At 45.1% G+C, this 18,611-nt stretch overlaps 1 protein-coding gene across 6 annotated transcripts in view; it reads right to left on the reverse strand.

The window, feature by feature from the left end:
• Positions 1 to 18,611, reverse strand: part of GRIP2 (glutamate receptor interacting protein 2) — a 240,834-nt gene that overhangs the window by 65,500 nt on the left and 156,723 nt on the right. The window contains exon 1 of one of the 6 annotated variants that reach the window (XM_062636989.1): positions 12,382 to 13,146. The exons of the other annotated variants lie outside the window; for them this stretch is intronic. Coding sequence (XP_062492973.1) covers positions 12,382 to 12,421 — 40 coding nt within the window. The 5' untranslated portion in view covers positions 12,422 to 13,146. Of the gene's footprint in view, positions 1 to 12,381; positions 13,147 to 18,611 lie in introns of those variants that run through there. 6 annotated transcript variants of the gene reach the window in all.

An 18,611-nucleotide genomic window follows, 5' to 3' on the forward strand; every position in this document is an offset into this window, starting at 1 on the left:
TTCCAAACTTTTTCTTGACTATGGAGGTGGATAAGGAACGCAGCCTGCTGAATCCAAACCCTGCGGCTTCCCTTCTTTCAAGCACCAAGTGCTGTGCTAAGTGACTGTGGAATGAGATCAAATAAAAAGGCAGCTGTATTATGGCTTTTCAATCAAATGAAATTAAATACTATCAGTCTATTAGACTTCAGCACTCAAATCATTGGTGCCACCTAAACCCAGCAGCCACTATTAACCTGCTTGCTTAAAAACCCTGAAATTAGTAAGCTTTTATTTTTGACTTATCAATAGTTAAAGCAAAAAAAAAGGTTTATCAATGTCCATATTACAAACTATTTTGCCTTGGGTTTGGGGTCTTTTCTATCTTGGGCTCCTCACAGAGCTCCAGGGAGGAGATAATCGAGACAGGAGTACCAAGAACTGAGCACCCTCATGGACAGCCTAGGTGAGAATATGCAGCACAAATCAATAGGCCTGGGGACAACAGAACAGGCAGAAGTCAGGACTTTCACCCTTTGAAATGGAGATCAATTTGCTGCAGTGATAGTAAATTCTTTGACTTCTTTTCCCTTTTACAAGCTCCCTTTTGGTCCCTATGATTTATCTTTGCTTTAAAAATGGTACCTGTTGTCTTCCATCCTTCAAGATCTTATAAAAGAACTGTCAAATCAAGAGGTTGCTAACTTCCATGGGAGGGAAGGTGTTTAAGCAGCACAAGATAGTGCTGCACTGAAGAGAAGGCAATCTGATCTAGTGCAGGAGCATGGCAGGGTAGCGCATAACCCTTTCATGGAGAACTAGAGGGCCAGAATTTAGGAAGGATGCTGGAACATGTGCATGTCCTCTCTTTACACCAAATGAGACAAATTAACTTCCTCAAAGATGTGTTGCAGGATGCTTCTCCCAGTTCAGCAGGGAAATCACCAGGAGCAAATCTCTTGTGGCAGGCAGCAGATAGGGCAGAGGAAAACCCATTGGATTCAGCAGAGAGGAAGATGAGATGGCAACAAGACACTATGCCAGCGTTCCACATGGTAATCCATTTTGAAAAGGGACTCACTGCACTTACCTTTTTTTCTGGTTTACTCCCATAGCACTTCTATGAGACCCCACATTACACGAGTAAATTACGTGCTCCCAAGAGCATACATAAAACTTTAGCATCTGTGTTAAACTCACAGCATGCAATGTGGAGAGCAACTAAGAGTGCTAATCCAATCTGAGGGAAACCTTCTAGAAAATAGAAGTCCTTGGATGAGAAGTTGGGGAAAACCTCTTCCTACATCGAATCACATCCTGCTTCCTTGCTGAGCAACATCAGTTTGCGTGGGCAACCCCTGCACCAGCAAGGTCTATCAGAGGCTGGGAAAAGGCAGTCCAGCAGAGCTGCTGCAAGAAAGGTCACCCTGCCACTTGTCCAGGCTAGCACCCTCTCTCTGCTCCCAATTACAAGCCTGAACTTGCTCAGGAAAAAGGCACAGCAAATGAAATGTGGAATCAAATCTGGGACGTTTGCTGCGCCGGTTCAAGAGGTGGCTGAGATTTATGCAGGTTCCTGCGAGGTGTGAATCAATCTCAGTGCCAGCAGCAATAAGAAAATCCACGCAAACCACAAGAAAACAAAACCAACAGAACAAAAAAAGACCCCAGGCAAATCAGGCAACAGAAGAGGTGTTCTTCAGCGCAGTAACATTTAATAAAAGCATGAGCCAGGGATCAAGGGGTGAAGGAAGGAAACAGATTTATACAAAACCTAAAGGATGCCATCAGCACCAGTATAAAAATGTCAAACTATGAAAAGTAGATACCAGAGCTGTCCATGACTTCACTTGCTACTGCACTGATCTGATCATCTCAACTAGACTACGGCTTCAAAAGGAGCAATGGAAAACCAGAGCTGTCCAGGACAACCCTGGTTAACTGTAGCCTGCAGCTGGACACGTACAAGGCTTGGAGGCTTCATTGGTTGCACAGAGAGAATAAACCAGCCTGACCCAGCAGAAAGCAGACACAGAAAGGCCCCAGCTTGCTTTGAAGCAAGGAGGGAACTATATTTCCAACAGCTTCTTCCATCATCCCATGGGCCAGCGCACCGAGGTACCTCCCATGGGATGTTGCAATGGGGCAATCCCCCAACTGGAGCCCCCAGTCCACAATGCAGCCCACAAGGTTGAAGCCCTTTTAGGAGGACTGGAAAGACTGCTGGAAAATAGCACCACATGAGAATACATTCAATGCAGTAGGTTGCAAATCAGGTGCTTTATCCTGCATCTGCACTGCATTCTGATGCAAAGCGCACTAAAACCAGTGGGAGTTAAGACATAAGGAAGAAGTTCCAGACAGCATTAACTATTTTAGAAGAAAGATTTCTGGCACCCCATTTAGACTTGTTTTCAGCTTATCCACGAAGCTCCACTAAACCTTACTAAGACTTAATTCCCATAAATGTGATTCTCCGCTCAGTGTTCAGCTAAGTAGCAATGTCTCAAGAAAAGTAAATACCAAATGGTGGGAGTTGGATTATTCATTCATGTGGTAAAAGCCATACTCTATGAATACATACAGATGTTCTCACTTCATGACTGATCTAAACAGATGTAGATTTTAGACTGACACACAAATGATCTATTATGCAATGGCCCGTGTACGTGGCTGGGATGCTTTTATTCTTGGCTGTGCCAGGAGGATTCGCAAGAGCTGTGTGAGAGATGGAATAAGCTTATAGTTAAAAGACTAAAGAAAGTTTAAGCAAGAGCATTGCTTAAAGTGAAAGGAGGGAGGGAGAAGGAGAGGAATCAAAGAGCCAGGGAATATCAGATTTAGCAGGACAACAAGATGAAATAGGAAAGTTTCAAAGCCCAGAGTTATTTGATGTTGGAACTGGTGCAGTCTGACCCCATCAAAACAGCTGTTAAAAACTTGCCTGAATTGCCCATTAAATCTTGCTTCCAACAAGCCCTGCTCCTGATTTTGCCCTACTTCTTGCTTCCCATCAAGCCTTGCCTTGGCTGCGTGCTCTGCTGACATCCCAACCTCCAAAGAGGCTGGTGCCTAAAGTTCAGCACAGCACCACTACAATGAAAGCAAACATCTGTTAGTATGAAAGATGGGTAAGACCCCACTCCAGCAGACCACTGGTCTATTAATGCACTCCATGTGCTTGATATAGCTGCCTTCATGCACACCATTGTACTGGCTTCCAGTTGCTTTACATTGCATGGAAGATGCACAACCAGCACAAGAACTTCCAAAAGGCATGGAAATTCCTGGGAAAAATCAGAACAAATTGCTGCAAGGTGGGCTCTGCCACCCTCTGAAAGGCTCACAAGAGATGCTCGCTCTTGTGAGTACCAGTGAGCAAACATCTTGGGATTTCAGTGTAAACCCTGCTCTGTGCAGAGCTCAAGCCCCACCATTCTGTGGGTTAATTTTCCCTTTGGACTTTTTCATATGTTTAAAACCCAAAATCATCCCAGCCAAAGGATTAGCTGGGAGCAGGGTGCCAGCCACAGAAGCAACAGGCTGGGGAACAGGGACACTGGTTACAACAGCACTTGCAATTTGATGAGTGAGAGCCTGAGCTCTCCTGAGCATCACAAAGAGCCAGAGGGACTGGCTCATGGCAGACTCATGGCCAGGACTAGGAAAAAGTCATTTTTGCATCATTCTAAGGGAATACTTGTTCCACTTCAGAAGAAGGGAAGGGTTGAATAAGGGCATCTGTCCCAAAAAGATGCAGCTGAGAGTTTTACAGCTTAGAGAGGATAAGAAGTAGCAACGAACTCGGGGAAAACTCAGGTGTTGCTAAAGACTGCAGAGTCTTGGGAAGAGAGGAGATTCGTGTGATAGCCCTTCTTCATTCAGGAACACAGACCATTAAGTGCAATGCCTCATGTTATGCTTCCCAAATACCCACTTAATTTTGATTCAACAAGGCACAGTGCTAATAAAAATTAAAACCAGCAGGTTCTGTGGAGTGTGTAATAGAGGTGTGGAAGAGCAGCGTACACAGGTATACCTAAAATTAACTATGAATACTAAAACTGACTACTTCCCAAACCTCCGGAAATCTGGGGAATGCTGCAATCACTGGATGTACGGACTCAGCAAGGTGCTGTGCAGCCTCCTGCCCAGCCCTTCACCACACCATGGTCCTCAGGGTTAGGGGGGAATATTCCCTTGCATGAGGCATCTCCCATTCCCACCATGCTAACCTCTAGCTGGGAGTCTGGATGTATCCAAGAGCAGATACTGCCAAGTACTTACCTCTTGTCACTGCCTGCCAGAACCAAAGGCAGCTGCCAAGTAAGACATTTCCACCAGTTCTGCACAAGTACGAATGTCTACGGGTTTATACTGGTGCAAGAGAGCTGAGTGTGTGCACCGGGAGACAGGAGAGAAGGGAGCAGCTCCATGAATGTTAGATACAGAAGATCCATTTAATGATTAAACACACGATTGTTTGCTTGTAAAACACAGTGTCACATAAATCTGCTAGGAGCTAATTGCCTATTACAGCCCATAGTACTGCTCAAGTCAGCTGCTGAATGATAAAGGGACTTTGAGAAAGGAGAGAAAGGAGTTCCGCTCACTTGCTTCCACTGCAGCTTCCAAAACATTTTATTTCCCAGTTCCTGCAAGGTGAATGCTTATTCGCCCTTTAAGCGATGGGGGGAGCTCACTTGAGTGGGAAGATAGGGGGTAACTGAAACACAAGGGGAAAGGGGAGTTACTGTGATTCTAAGTTATTATTATTAATAACAAATTTCTCTGTTGTCTCGTGCCTCTTGCTCAGCTTTACAAATCACAGCAGCTCTCTGGAGTGGGTGACATTCGCCACCACCCGAACAGATCCAGCTCTATATGTACCTGAGCATCTTCCCACTGATTTCCTCACATACACACACACTTGATGGCTTCGTTGTACACTGCAGAGGAGTCAGCTGAGAATGAAACTGCAGAGAATCTGCCTGGAGACATCATGTGTTGTCCCCCTCTGTGCCTGGGGGCTGTTGGGCTGCAGGTTCCAGGCACTCTTGCATGAGCAACAGAGCGCAACGTTTCAAGTCAGGAAGGAACACGATCTGTTTACACAGTTGGTTATATGGGAAACGCAGCACATTATTGAAAAGAAAGGGGGAACCTTTACCAGAACATGTACATTCATCTTATGCCAAAAGTTTAACCCTACCCAAACAGCACTGCATTCCACAAAGAAATTACCCTCTATAAATCACCAGGGCAGGCAGGAGCAGGCCATGTCCCCCACATTTCAGGCTGAACCATTCACTACAATAAAGAACATATATGATCAGCTATTGTGCTGACAGCAGGAAAGGAGGGGATCTCCACTGAGACCTCATAGAGAAGCAGGTTCATTACTGGGACAACTCCACCGAGGCTGGTGGTGCAACAGTAGGGACCTGTTAAAGGTTTGACTCAGAGCTTCATCATTTGTACGGTCATGCACATGGTTGCTCAAAGACAGAGAAGCAGATCCATGAATTAGCTCGGCTATTTGGCTGGGGCAAGCAGCTGACTGGAGCTGGGCCTTCCCACCGTTGCTATAGCGAGAGCTCCTTCAGGGCAGGGGATGGGTGTGCTGGACCTGTGCGCTCCCTGGGCACCCAGAGAGCTCGAAGGATGGAGCAGAAGCTGGAAGAGAAGAGTCATTTGGGACATGAAGCAAGTCAGTTAGCTTAATGGCTGTAAATAACTTGGCATACAACATCCAAACCAGCAGCAGACACCCCATCGGGGATCTACCTCCCTCCTTTGGGAAAGAGAAGGATGCAATGAAGCAGAAAGATGCAGCGAATCCCATTTTCATCCATACGCCAGGGCAGCAGGGAGCCTGATCTTGCTCTCACCAGCACAAGTTCCTGCCTCCCAGGACAAAAGCATATTTATTCTCTTTGTAACTGCTCCACAGCCCTTCTCACCAACACTGCTCTCCCCAGACCTCAGCCAGCTCCTAACTTACAGCTTCATTAAGATATACCACACAAGTATTAATTATACACTGAGATTGGAAGCCAGAGTACTGCTGGGAAGAGAACCACAACTCCTTCCACCTCTCTAACATGATTTCATGAACCTGCACAGTAAGAAACAGATCAGCTGTGAGGCATGATTAAGCGAGATCATCTCTTCATATCTCAGCTATACTAAATAATTTACAAGGCCATTTTGGGACTGACATGCAAAGCAGTTTAACAATGATTTAACAGGAGAGTATGGTATTCCATCCTTTCATGGTTTCCAGGTGTTGGGACCAATTTATTTCACAGCATTTTTCATTTCTGGGCCTTTTCTTTTTCCCTCCTCGCCACCTGCAGCTGCCAACTATGCTGGCATCTACAGCAGCTAGGAAACGAATTTCCCTGTGAAGCAAATACTTCCAGGATGACTTGAATGAAGGCAGAGCTCATAATTGCACATTAGTGAAAACACTTCTGAGGAAAAAACTGGCGAGATATTTTTACCCACATCTCCAGTTGAAAATTGCTTGGAAAGATGCTTTTGAAAAGCCATCGCCTCCAAGCGTGCAATTATCAGATCCTTGAACAAAAACACATGGTCAAAGGGAAAAAGAAAAAACACTTCCATTGAAATAAACTCGGGGATTGCAATTGTTGCGAATGGAAGGAGAGAAATTTCTTCATCCCCTGTGATTTTGCACGTCTCGAGTTGCCAGACTGATTTGTAAGCGCACAGATTCATAAATCTGGCAGCTGAGAACATCAAGCTTGGTTGGTGCTTTTTTGTTATGAACAGAATAATAATAGTACTTAAAAAAACCCAAAGTCAGAAGCAGCCTGGCAGTCAGGCTGTCACCAACCCAGGATTCCTCAACTCCCACGTAAGCACGCTTGTCTTGAAACAGCATTCTGCCACCTTGAATAGACAGCCATACAATGACCTGGGGGTCCTATCAAGGCTTAAGACCATGCCTACCCTGATGGGATTACTCACATGCTAAAAATTAGGCAGTAGCTGAACTGACAGCTGAAAAGAGCTTTAAACGCGCTTATGCCTGGTAGCGTTTAATAGTCAATTGATGGATGTTGCTAAATATTTATTTTTGCTCTACTTTCTCGCCTGCAGTTCTGCGCCAATACCTCTTTCTGATTATTATTACCTGTTAGCTTTAATTGCTTCTTTTGTTTGAAACACCTACGCATGCCTAAAGACAAAAGCACAGGCACCCTTCCCTCCAAGCTGCACATGCCATATTCTGACCTTCTGCGTAGGATTTATATCCTTGAGTTAAGCAGATAATATCACAAGCAATAAACTTTGGCATCCATGTACAAATATCAATTCTAACACTCCATTTTCCAAATAAATTAAATCCTACATGCCCTAACATACGCAAACGCTTTGGCAGAAAGGTTATCCTTGGCTTATAGAGATTAACCAAACAGAACATTATAAAGAATAATAAACCTGGACATAAAGCCAAAAGCAAAACTCAACACACCCTATGAAACTCAGTCCCCTGCTATGGGTCACTCAGAGAGCACCTCTTCCAGCAGCAATGAGGTTTTCTTAAGAGGGTTGGCAGGAAGGTTAGTGTCTGGGCTGGAAACTGAACTCCCACAGTGGTGGAGAGAAGACCTAAAGAGCAGTTGTTCATTTGACACTATAGACTGACATTCTTATTAAACCTACCTGGTTTGCATCAAAGAACAGCCTCCTACTAGCAAATGTGCACTAATGAGACATGCATGAGCACAACCTTTAAGAGGAAAATCTCTGTAACCTCCATACAGGAGGGGAAAATTGAATAAAAAGATAATTCATTCCTGTAGGCCAAAAAAAAGTGGGAAATTACTTGAGTATTTTTTCTTCTATGAAAAGGAATTTTGGTGGAATGGGTCATCTCTAGAAAAGAGCAAGAACTCCTTTATACTAATACAGAATCACAGAATCATAGAATAGTTAGGGTTGGAAAGGACCTTAAGATCACCCAGTTCCAACAAAACTTGAGAGACCTGGCCACCAAAGTCCTGAAGCCATCAGCAGGTATCCTTAAGAGCATATGAAGGACAGGTAAGAAGTCACAGCACCGTCGGAGAGCAAAATGCCATGTTTAACCTGAAACAAACCAAACCAGGGTGAAGGCGAGAGTATGAGAAATCCATCACCTTCTCTTTCAGTTCCTGGAACTGGCCATCTGTGTGTGGAAGCTGCTAAAAGAAGACAAGGATGACTGAAAGCAAATCTGGATCTCCCACAGATAAGTCATGCCCACTCAATTCCTATGACAGAGCAACATTTGTGGATAGAAAATGCAAGTTGCTATATCTCAGTTTTAGAAACGCTTCTGCCACCCTTTCACGTGCTATTTTTACAAGTATGTTTGGGAAGCAGGAGATAGATGATTACAAAGTGTTTGCAAAACTGATTGGAAAACCACACACTGAGAAAACTCATCAGTTGTTCACAATCAGAAGGGACGGATGTATTAATCCAAGTGCTGTATGGGCCCATCCCCAGCCTGCTAAGACTCCAGGTTTCCATCAAATGACCCGGATGCTTGCAGAGAGATTGTTCCTATTAAGTTTGCTGAGAGCCACCAGCTACGAGGGGCTGGAAAGAGGCTGGGAAGTGAATTTTGAATCCAGAATGATTCAGACATGTTGCAAAACCAAATATACAATTCAATAGAGGTGCATATGAGCTACCAGACCTGGGCAGGAGCAATCAAATGAATAAAGGATGGGGAAGAAACTAACTGACAGCTGAAGAAGGACTCTTCAGATATCGTGGACTGCAAACCAAATGTAATTCCATAATGCCATGTCAGCCGCAAGAAAAACTAACACCCTTTTACATAGAAGGGTGGTTATAGTCAGGAAGAGCTGTGAAATCATCCTTTTGTTTTACACAACATTGATAAAAGCCTCAGCTTGAACGCAGTGCCCAGGTCTGGGTACCACAGTTTAAGCAGGATGTGATATAGCTAGAGTTCATTCAGATTGAATCAGTGCAGCCTGGTCAGATATCTGGAAGATCACAACTTCTGGGACTGGGGGGAGAAATGAGCTGCCTATGATAAAGAGGAAAGAAAGCGTTATTGCTGTCGTCAGACATCCAGAAGAGTGATGCACAGAGGGAAGAAGTACTCTATCATCTGTGCTAGGACAGGAAGCGATGGCATCAAAAATGCAGATGCAGGAAGCTTTTCCTTAAGTCTAGTGAATGAATTTGAGCTAACGTGGTGTTTGCAGCATGGATATATTCAAACGCAAGGTGGACAGAGAGTAACAAAACTAAGGCCAATGCTAGCTCAGGCCCAGACAAACTCTCTCTGCCCAGTTTTGGCTTAAGGAAATGAAGATCACTGTGATTCAGCTCCAGACCCAGGGATGTCTTTCTTGATACGCACACCCCAGTTTCTTTTTCTTTTAATCTTCCATTTTGCTGCATCTGAGGCAAAGCTGACAAGTGATGCAAGCAGCTTGACGAGCAGGACTTATATTAAAGAGCACTATTGTGATAAATTCTTCAATAAGAAAGATAAAATCTTTCTTCCTAGGAGATTTATCTATGAAGATTTCCTCCTGTCTAATTCTAGCTCCTCTCATTAGTTTTCCATCCCTTTCAGACATTTTTTCCTCTATTTCTCCTGTCTCTTTGACAAGTGGGAAGGTCTGGGGCTGTAGCAGAGAACAGGACAGAACAGGGGAGCTGATTCCCTGGAAACCAGCAAGCAGGAAGGGGCAAAGATCTATTAATAAGGCTCTTTTCCTGGTCATTCCCACCCTGCAAATATAGGGTACAGTTTTGCTGGAAAAAAACAACAAACCTGAACAGAAAAGCACCAAATGTCCTCATCTTCCTTTAGTCTTCCTTTGCCTTCTATACAAACCGTATGTTAAAAAATAAAGAAGAATGAAGTCACCTATATGCATATATCTGAAATACAAAGGGTCTTCTGAAGCTGTCTCTGCTGTAGTCAATCAACCATTTAACTCAGGCTGGTATGTGATGGGACCCTCAGCTGGTCACCTAGAGCAGCATGAAGGAGATCCCATGTGCTCTGTCATTCTGCCCACTCCTGCAGTAAGGACTGACTGAACATGAGGTTTGCTACAGCAAAACACAGAGAATCTTCCTGGGCTTCAGAAAGGCCATAAAGCACTTTAGGAAGTCTTCTATTGCAAGATGAAAGGTCTCTTTTGGAAACACACTGGTATCATTGTGATACACACAAGCTTACTCTGATCAGAAAGCAAACGATTCCACCACCTTCCCCAAAGCATCACTGCTAGCTTGCATTTTCTGGTCCTTCTGTTCTGAATGACGAAACAAAAGCTCAGTATTATTAAAATGTCTCATCAGAAAACTTTTAAGACTGGCTGGAGGAGAGAAATCACCAAGACCCTAATGGTGGTGCACTTCTGAAACACTTGGATCCTCTTAGAAACAATCCATGTGGTTTCTGGTTTTCCTATCACGTTTAAAATGCTAAAATGAGTGATATGGTAACAAGTCACTTTATTGCTTCCATCTTGGGTGGTTTCCAGATGAGATGAGTCTCATGAAAAAGCAGGTTATCAGGAGAAAAAACACATTAAGAACCCAGCCGTGTGACTAAAAGAGAGCTCCCTTACACGCCAGCAAAGCCAAACCCAAGGCACTGTAATCATCCCTCCTCAAAGCTTTATATCTGTGCACTAAACTAAGAAGGGATGGCAGACATGAAACAAGATGGTTGTCCACCCCTCTCTCTGTCTTTGCTGGTACTAAGGATGGTCTCATCTGCAGGATACTGAGGAAAACAGCACCATGCGATGAAAGCATGGCCTTGGTCCTCAGGAGCCCCACCAGCACAAGCTGTAAGGGTCTGATACCAGCACGAAGGTTTCCTTACCAGCTCAGTGACGGCACCATTCCCTTGTACATGCCAGAGCCATGCACAATATTGACCCAAGGTTCTCCAAGAACGGCTGGGGCTGAGAGCAGGAATATTCCTCATTCAAATACCCAACACCCTGACACCACCACCATTCGCAGCAACACAGTGATCGTTGAGAACCGCATGTGTGAAGCGCCAGATGATGTGTCAGAGAAACTGGATGAATGATCCTGGTGGCCTCCAGGAGACTCCTCCAGCACAGTCAGTGTCAACCACCTCTGAGGTAGGGCCCCAGCTTATGGCTCAGCCCCAGGAGCGATGCGAGCTCCTGCCAAGTTGTCTTTTGATCTTTTCATGGAGCAGCTGCATTCCTGCCCTGTTAAATCACTCACCCAGACTCCCTCTGCCTACCAGAACTCATCGCCACCTCTCAGCCAGCCTAAAATAAGCCACATCACTCCTTGCTGTGCTGCTATAGTAAGTGGATGTTGCACCTAGTCACCATTTGTGGTAGCAGGCAACCAGTTCAGTTAGGTTCATGCTTTAGGACATCTTGAGGCCAAGGAGAGGACAAAGTCAGTCCCACTACATCACTTCAGGCAATGTAAAATGATTCACAAACCATAAATTACCTCTGCAATTCCAACTCCCATGTCTTTGCTTTCAGAAGGAAAATGCTTGCATCAGAGCAAGCTCCATGCAGTATATTTAGCTGCAACAAGCAGAGAGCTACAGCATACAACAAACTACCTGAATACTGCACCCCATTTGAAGTACCAGATCCTGTCCATCCTGGAAAGACGAGGGTCTGGATTTGGTGACTGTGCCCTTCATAAAGGTGCCCTTCTACACTCATCTAACACACCCACCCTCCTGCAGAAGTGAAATAGAATTCTTTATACCCCATGGCAGTAGTGAATTGCTCACCTCAGGTTTCTAAAACAGGGGTCAGCAGCTCACTGAAGTGACAGATTTCTAGCAGGAGCTGAAATATTTATTAGGCAAGGTAATAGTAGATTACAGCAGAGGTGGGGGTGATGGCAGCAATCCCATCATGTTCGGCAGAATCCTTTACCCACATTTCCCCCCCATTCAGTCCTCTGCTCACCATCGCTGAAAGCCCAGCCCATTTATTTACACACCGATCTTGAAAATTAAAGAACTACACTTAGAGTTGGGGGGGGGGTTCTTTTAAATAAAGCAAAACCGACTATAAAGGCTCCCAGATATCATGGGTGCCTTCAGAATAGCCCCTATGCCAAGCAGTCTTCCAGCTGGAGAAGGAGGGAAGCACCCCGAAGGGGACTCTCCAGTGGTCACAGGGAGAAATTCTTTCCGGAGAAGCAGAGATATATTTCATAAATCAAAGCTATTAAGTCACAGTTTGGATTTGTAAAACCCCTTTCAGTGCAGCCCATGAAATAGTTAATGACAGTGGTTAAAGGAAATAGAATAAACCCCCAAAAGTAAACTACTGGAGGAGGGAGGGGGGGAATACAGACAGGCTCACTCACCAAAGTCTGACTGCAAATCCTTTTTCAGTCCACAAAGCATGTCTGCTGTTATCTATCAAATCATTCAGTTAATTGCACCAGCCGCTCCTTTCCCTCTCCCTGCCTGCACTGGAATCACTCCCCGGCCAGCTCAGGCTCACTTTCAAGGCTGCCTCCCCCAGCCGAGCGGAGCTGCAGCGTACACGCTGCTCCTCGGGAAAACAGGGAAGGAATCGTCCTGGGCACTCCAGGCTGGGAGGACTCAGAAATGAAGCAATCCTTTAGGAAGAAGTGTCTTTACATGGCTGTTTAACGTGTGATCTGCCAGTCCGGGATAGAAATAGGAAAACGAAGGGTATAGGGTCCCAAAAATCCCGTGCTAGTTCTGCCGGCTCGGCTGGCCATCAGGCATGGCAACGGGAAAGTTGGAAGCGCGGTGATTAAAGGGAACAGCTGGTTGAAGGGGACGCAGCCACTGAACCCTGACTCGCCGGCAGATGCAGCAAATGTCGAGCGTGCGCTTCATTCCCAGCGGTATTCCACCTCGCGCCCCGCCGGTCAAGAGCGGACATCATCCCATTGAGATGTGCTGGCCCTTTGCTGCCCGAGACCTTCCGGGGGTCTCATGGGGGCTTCAGGCAGGGAAAAACATCAAGCTGAATAAGGAGGAGGAATAAAGGAAGGGTCCCGCTGCCTCTGTGCAGTGCTCGGAGCCAGCAGCAGAAGTTGGCTGGCAGCAAACCTCAAGTTGCAGCAGCAGCGGGGTTGAATGCAAGAAGAGGCTGGGACTGCAGTATTGCCTGACACACTTTCCTCTTCCCCCACCCCCTCTTGGCAAGTGCTTGCAGAGCCTCCAGCACCTTGCAAGGCAATGTCAAGCTGCTGTCAAAGCATTACACTGCCTCCTAAACACACACGCAGTGCTAGTAAAGGGAGTATGAAGCTGCAGTCTTATGTCCTGCCTACAGTGTTTTCTGTAAGCTCAGGTTAACCCTTTCTTAGGAAGGGCAGAGAAACCAGCACTGCCAAAACACAGGCAGGTCCTGTGCTAGGATTTGGATGAGCAACAGACTTCAGCAAGGGGAGGCTTTGGGGCAATGCTGGTCATGGGGAGTCCTGCCCTCCAGGACACGATGCTTCATGGCTTGCCCAAAACTGCTGGTCCTGCAGATATGGTTTTTGACCAGAAATAAATTGTAATAATAATAAACTAGTGTCTGCTTCCTTTGCTATTAAAATGAGAACCAAATTAACTTGTGTTGGAGATGCAGAGCGTGCAGGTGATGCTACTGTCCCAGGCATGGGAGGCAGCAAGGGTGTGCACAGGGCTTGCATTCCACCTGCAGCACCACACAGGTCTCTGTTTCGATCAAGCTGTAAGACAAACTCTGTTGGTACCAACCAGCCCACAGCTTACAACCTAAAAGTAGTTTTCTCCATAGTTGCTCTATTACCTCGGGAACTGGTATCACCTGGATTATATGGCTGCCCCATCCCTGGCAGTGTTCAAGGCCAGGTTGGACACAGGGGCTTGGAGCAAGCTGCTCTAGTGGAAGGTGTCCCTGCACGTGGCAGGGGTTGAACTGGATGAGCTTTAAGGTCCCTTCCAACACAAATCAGTCTGGAATTCTATGATTATACCCTCTAACAGTGAAGAGAGAGCAAGACAAGCATGTTTCAAGGCACAAAAGCCCTTCTGTGTGAGGGTCCAGTTATGTTTGAAACTTCTACTAGATTTGATTGAAAGTGGCCAAGAGGTTACAAATTCAGAAGGAAGCTCACAGAGAAGCTGCAAGGTGATGTCTTGTTTCCTTAGGAAACAAATCAGGATAAATCAAAGGGGCCTGAACACATTCAGATGTGCCAGCAGGAAATGTTGCAGACCTAGGGACCCTAACTCTGTGTGATCAGTGTGGAGGAGGAGAACTGAGATTTGCTCTAATGCCAGAGCTCTTCCTTGGATTGAAATGCAGCAACATCTCTATTTTGTTTCAAACTCAGCTGTTTCATGCACAGACAACTAATACAAAAGCAGTAAAATTACTAAGTAAAAAAACCTACTTACAAAGAGATATTTTGGTCCATAATTTGTTTTTAAGAACTTGCTCAGTCTGACAATAGACTTAATTAGTAATTGAGCCAAAATTTATAATTGGAAAACTTTTCACACAGCTATTAATGCTTTTGCTGCAGAGAAATCTCATCTTAAAGGAAAAAGCACAAATACAACAATAAGTTGCTAATTTGGGAAGAGCCCATTGCTTTGGATGCCACGAAATGGATGTCTTCAGTATGATGCTTTAAAGAAAAGCTAAACCCGATTGTTCCTGTTTATGCCACCATAGAATTCTTCCCAGAATACTTGTTGCATTAAGAAAGGGTATGAGAGGGCAGGTCTACTACATAGTTGAAGCTGCTTGGTTTTGTGGGTGAGAACTGGATGGAGCTGCCCCATTCCTCTGCTGCCAGTAGAGAAATGAAAGGCATCTTGGCATTTCAAACCCCGAATTCCTTGTGGCATTCACTGAGCTGGCTGGCAAGAGACCAACACACCAGGAGCCTGGAGAGGATGTTTACCCTATGGTTTCTGGCCAAAAGCAATAAAGGCAACACTTTCTTCATGTTTCAGGTGGCACTATACTACAACCGGTTGAAGCGAACAGCCTGAGTTTCTAATGGGGAAGGAATAGGGTTCACACCATACACACCAACAAAATTAGGGGGCCCAAAAGATACGTTATGACATTAAAATATACAGGTGTCAAAAGAGTGGGCGGCATCAACCTCAACTTGAACAAACTCAAGGAGTGGTATGTAGAGCTTTGATTTTTCATGAACACGCTGTACTTCCTTCTGTACCTCTTGACATAAGCTTAATGCTTGCCTGTTCAGAACTAGCAGCTCCCCAAAAATGTTCTGGCAATGTTAACTACACACAAGTCTCACCTAAGAATACCTGGTTTTTACCCACACACTGTGCCCATTGGAAAAAGAAGGGGCACATGAGGGGATGGGGGAATGTTTAGAAAATCTTTCCACAGGAAAAAAGGGAAAAAAAACTCAGTTCAGCTTTCTTGGGATATCCTGATCTCCTATTACCACCCTACAGGGAAAGAGAGTGTAGGAAACCCTTTTTCTTGGACCCCCCTTCATTATAAAATACTGACCAGAATGACAGCATGGGCTTAGGACAGTCCATGGCTAGAACAGCTTCTGGGTTGTCCCTGCTGGAAACACCCATCCTGAAAGCTCTTGGCTTTCACCCACTCAACTAAAGAGGTGCTACCAGTCAATAGGCCACCAGTCAGGAGAAAAGGGTATTTACTCTTCTCAGGATCAGGCTGACCTTTAAGCAAAATTCATTTGTTACAAGTAAAGAGAAGCACACAAGCACGCACGTACGAGTGCTTGGTTTATCCTTCCTTGTACGCTGTCTTGCTTTTGAACTTCATAGATCTTTCCCTATAGCCAACTTACAAACCCTCCCAGAACAGTGGGAACGAAGCTGCAGACCTTACCCGGCTTTAATTAGTTGGGATGACATTTACAGGATACACTTTTATGCAGACAAGACAGGGAAGACAACAGAGGGAAGACCACGGGCTCTTCAGAATATCAACGATTTAGTCCACTGCTTGAAGGATTTTTGTTCTTGCAATTTAAACCATTACTTATTTAACCACATCCAAAAGCATCCTTGTCAGAAGACACAGGACTCCGAAACACTCCAGCAAGATCCCGAAATGGACCATTTATGCTGAACATGCTCTGAGCCTGGGAGAACATGGAGATCTTACATCACTCCGCATTAGGAAGTCTCAGGAGACTCTCTGAAGGCAGCTGAATGAACGTAACGAACAGTCAGCCACAGGAAAATGGTGAGGAAAAACACCCAACCACACTTACAGTGCACAGAGAAACACCGAGGTTCTAACCGCATGTAAAGTCATATTAATAGCAACAGAAATTGTTGTGGGCTAGGAAGGTGCAGAAGGGACTGACGCAGACGCTTCCTTTTAAATTTAAACCTTAAATTAAGATTTTACATCACCATCTCCTTCTCCCCATCCTATTTCTTCCATTTAAAAATACATACTAGCCCATCAGGGTCTGCCTAGGGCTGGGGACATGTCTCTCTGCTCATCCACCCTGGCAAGGCTTGTTTCTGGCACAGCAAACCCAGTACTTCTATATGTCTTACTGGGAACTCCAACCCATCTCTCTGCACAAAATCAAGAGGCTTGGAGAGCCTACATCCCTCCTTCATTGACTTTTGGTTGCTGGAGACAAGGAGGAGGAGGAGGAGGGACAAGAGGAAAGTCCATCACTCTCATGGTGGAAGAGACTTCACAGCTGATTACCCAGCTATCCGTTGGCTGCATGTTTGCTCCATTTCATCTGCTCCAGTTCTACATAGTTGTGCTTATTTAGAAACCCCAGACAACTGCATGCCAGCCTGAGGGATGCAGCAGGGCCCATCTCTGATCTAAGCAGATGCCCTTTTTCTCCCACACATCCCCCAAATGCCGCCACATATATATAAAGCACTGTTTTAATGATACGTTTTTATGGGAAAGTGGGAATGGACTTTAAAATGAATCCTTAAAGAAAAGGGTATTTAAACAGTTTAATAATGGAGCCAGAGGAAGAAGTCCTTGATTATTCTTTCCTTTAAGTGCAAATTTCATAAGCCAGTCCTAAACATTAACTTATTACACGTAATGAACACTGAAAGATAAATTGACTCATCCAGGAGGCAATTACAGCCCCTGCTGCACACACACACGCAGAGCACCGAGATGGAGAGCACTGCTAGAGGTAATTCCAGGACCCCCATCCATTCCCTCCACCACCGAAGCACAATAAAATGCTCACTGTATATTTGTCTGGGTAATCAGAGTAGGACACTACAGGGCTGGGGCCTCCAGTGCTGGTAAGAGAAATGGTGGAAGACAAATAGGCTGCAGCAAAGTACAAGATCCTTTATTCCCCAGCCAGCTTTAATGATACAAAAGAGTGCGTTCAGGGACCTTGTTAGCAGAGGTCATCCCAACAAAAGTGAATCTCAGCTTTCCGAGGGTTTTTTTAAGGCAAATGGAGATGAGCTTAACAAGACACAGCAATAAGCAATGCAGCAGGAGGTTAATGATGCATTGGCAACCACCTGCCAATGCCAGGACAAGGTGGGAGTTTATGACCTGGTCCAAAAGGAGCAGAGCTCTGGAAGCTGCATACACAGCATCTGAAAAAGAGCTCATCACTTTGAGCTACATAGTGCCTATTTCTCCCATTTTTCTCTATCTTTGTGGCTGTATTGTACAGAAAAACACTTTTTCTGGGCAAAACATAGACCCCCATTTGACATGCTCTTAATTGGCTTTATTTTCCTCAAATTTTTCATATTAATGTAGCTAGCAGATATAAAACAACTTTGGGACACAAGTAAAATCATCTTGAACATGCACTGAACCAGCTCAAAGAACTACGTGTGAATGGAGGAACCCTGCAGAAACTGAGACCAAGAGCAGCACCACGCAACTGAGGGAAACCAAAGTGCCTAAGAGCTCCCATCTTCTCAGCTCCTAGTGATCAATGCAACAGAATGATAGCAAGTTGTTCACAGATAAAAAGCTGGAGGGAAAATAAGAGTCTAAGTTCTTCAGTGGTGGAACTGGCTCCCAGTTTTAAGGTCATTAAACCACTTCACTTTATACTGAATGTGTGGCAGCTGTACTTGGCACCTCAATATCAGCACCAGTACAGCCCTGGTAGAACCAGTCCATGGCCTCTCCTCTTCAGTAGAAATGCTGTTTCTTCTTTATATTTTATGAATATCACTAAAAATGAAAATAGTGATGGGTCTGCATTAGCACCCATCAGTATCCACCCTCCTTCCCCACTATGGGTAGGCAGTTTAGATGAAACAGTTCCATCACATAAGACCACGTTAATCAAAAACACAAGAGAGGAAATATATCCTGCTGTGGACATTTGTATAGGACAGAAAATGAGGAGCTGGCACTTCAGCCCTCCAAAGATAGAACAGCAGACTCCAAGCCCAAATGACAACATGGAGATGCCCTGTGGGAGCAGAGGTGTGAATGCATTGATGGGGCTGCAAAACACATCAGCATCTCTGAACCCCTTATTACATTACACTCAACAAGAGCTCAGGTTTTTCCAGTAGTAGGAACTGAAGATTTGTTCCTCGTGATCCTGAAAGCCCCCAGTCCGAAGCAAGTGTCCTAGTA

The sequence above is a fragment of the Pezoporus occidentalis genome, unplaced genomic scaffold (assembly GCF_034315485.1).
Source record: "Pezoporus occidentalis ecotype Australia unplaced genomic scaffold, CSIRO_AGI_Poc_V1 ctg114, whole genome shotgun sequence".
Taxonomy (NCBI): domain Eukaryota; kingdom Metazoa; phylum Chordata; class Aves; order Psittaciformes; family Psittacidae; genus Pezoporus; species Pezoporus occidentalis.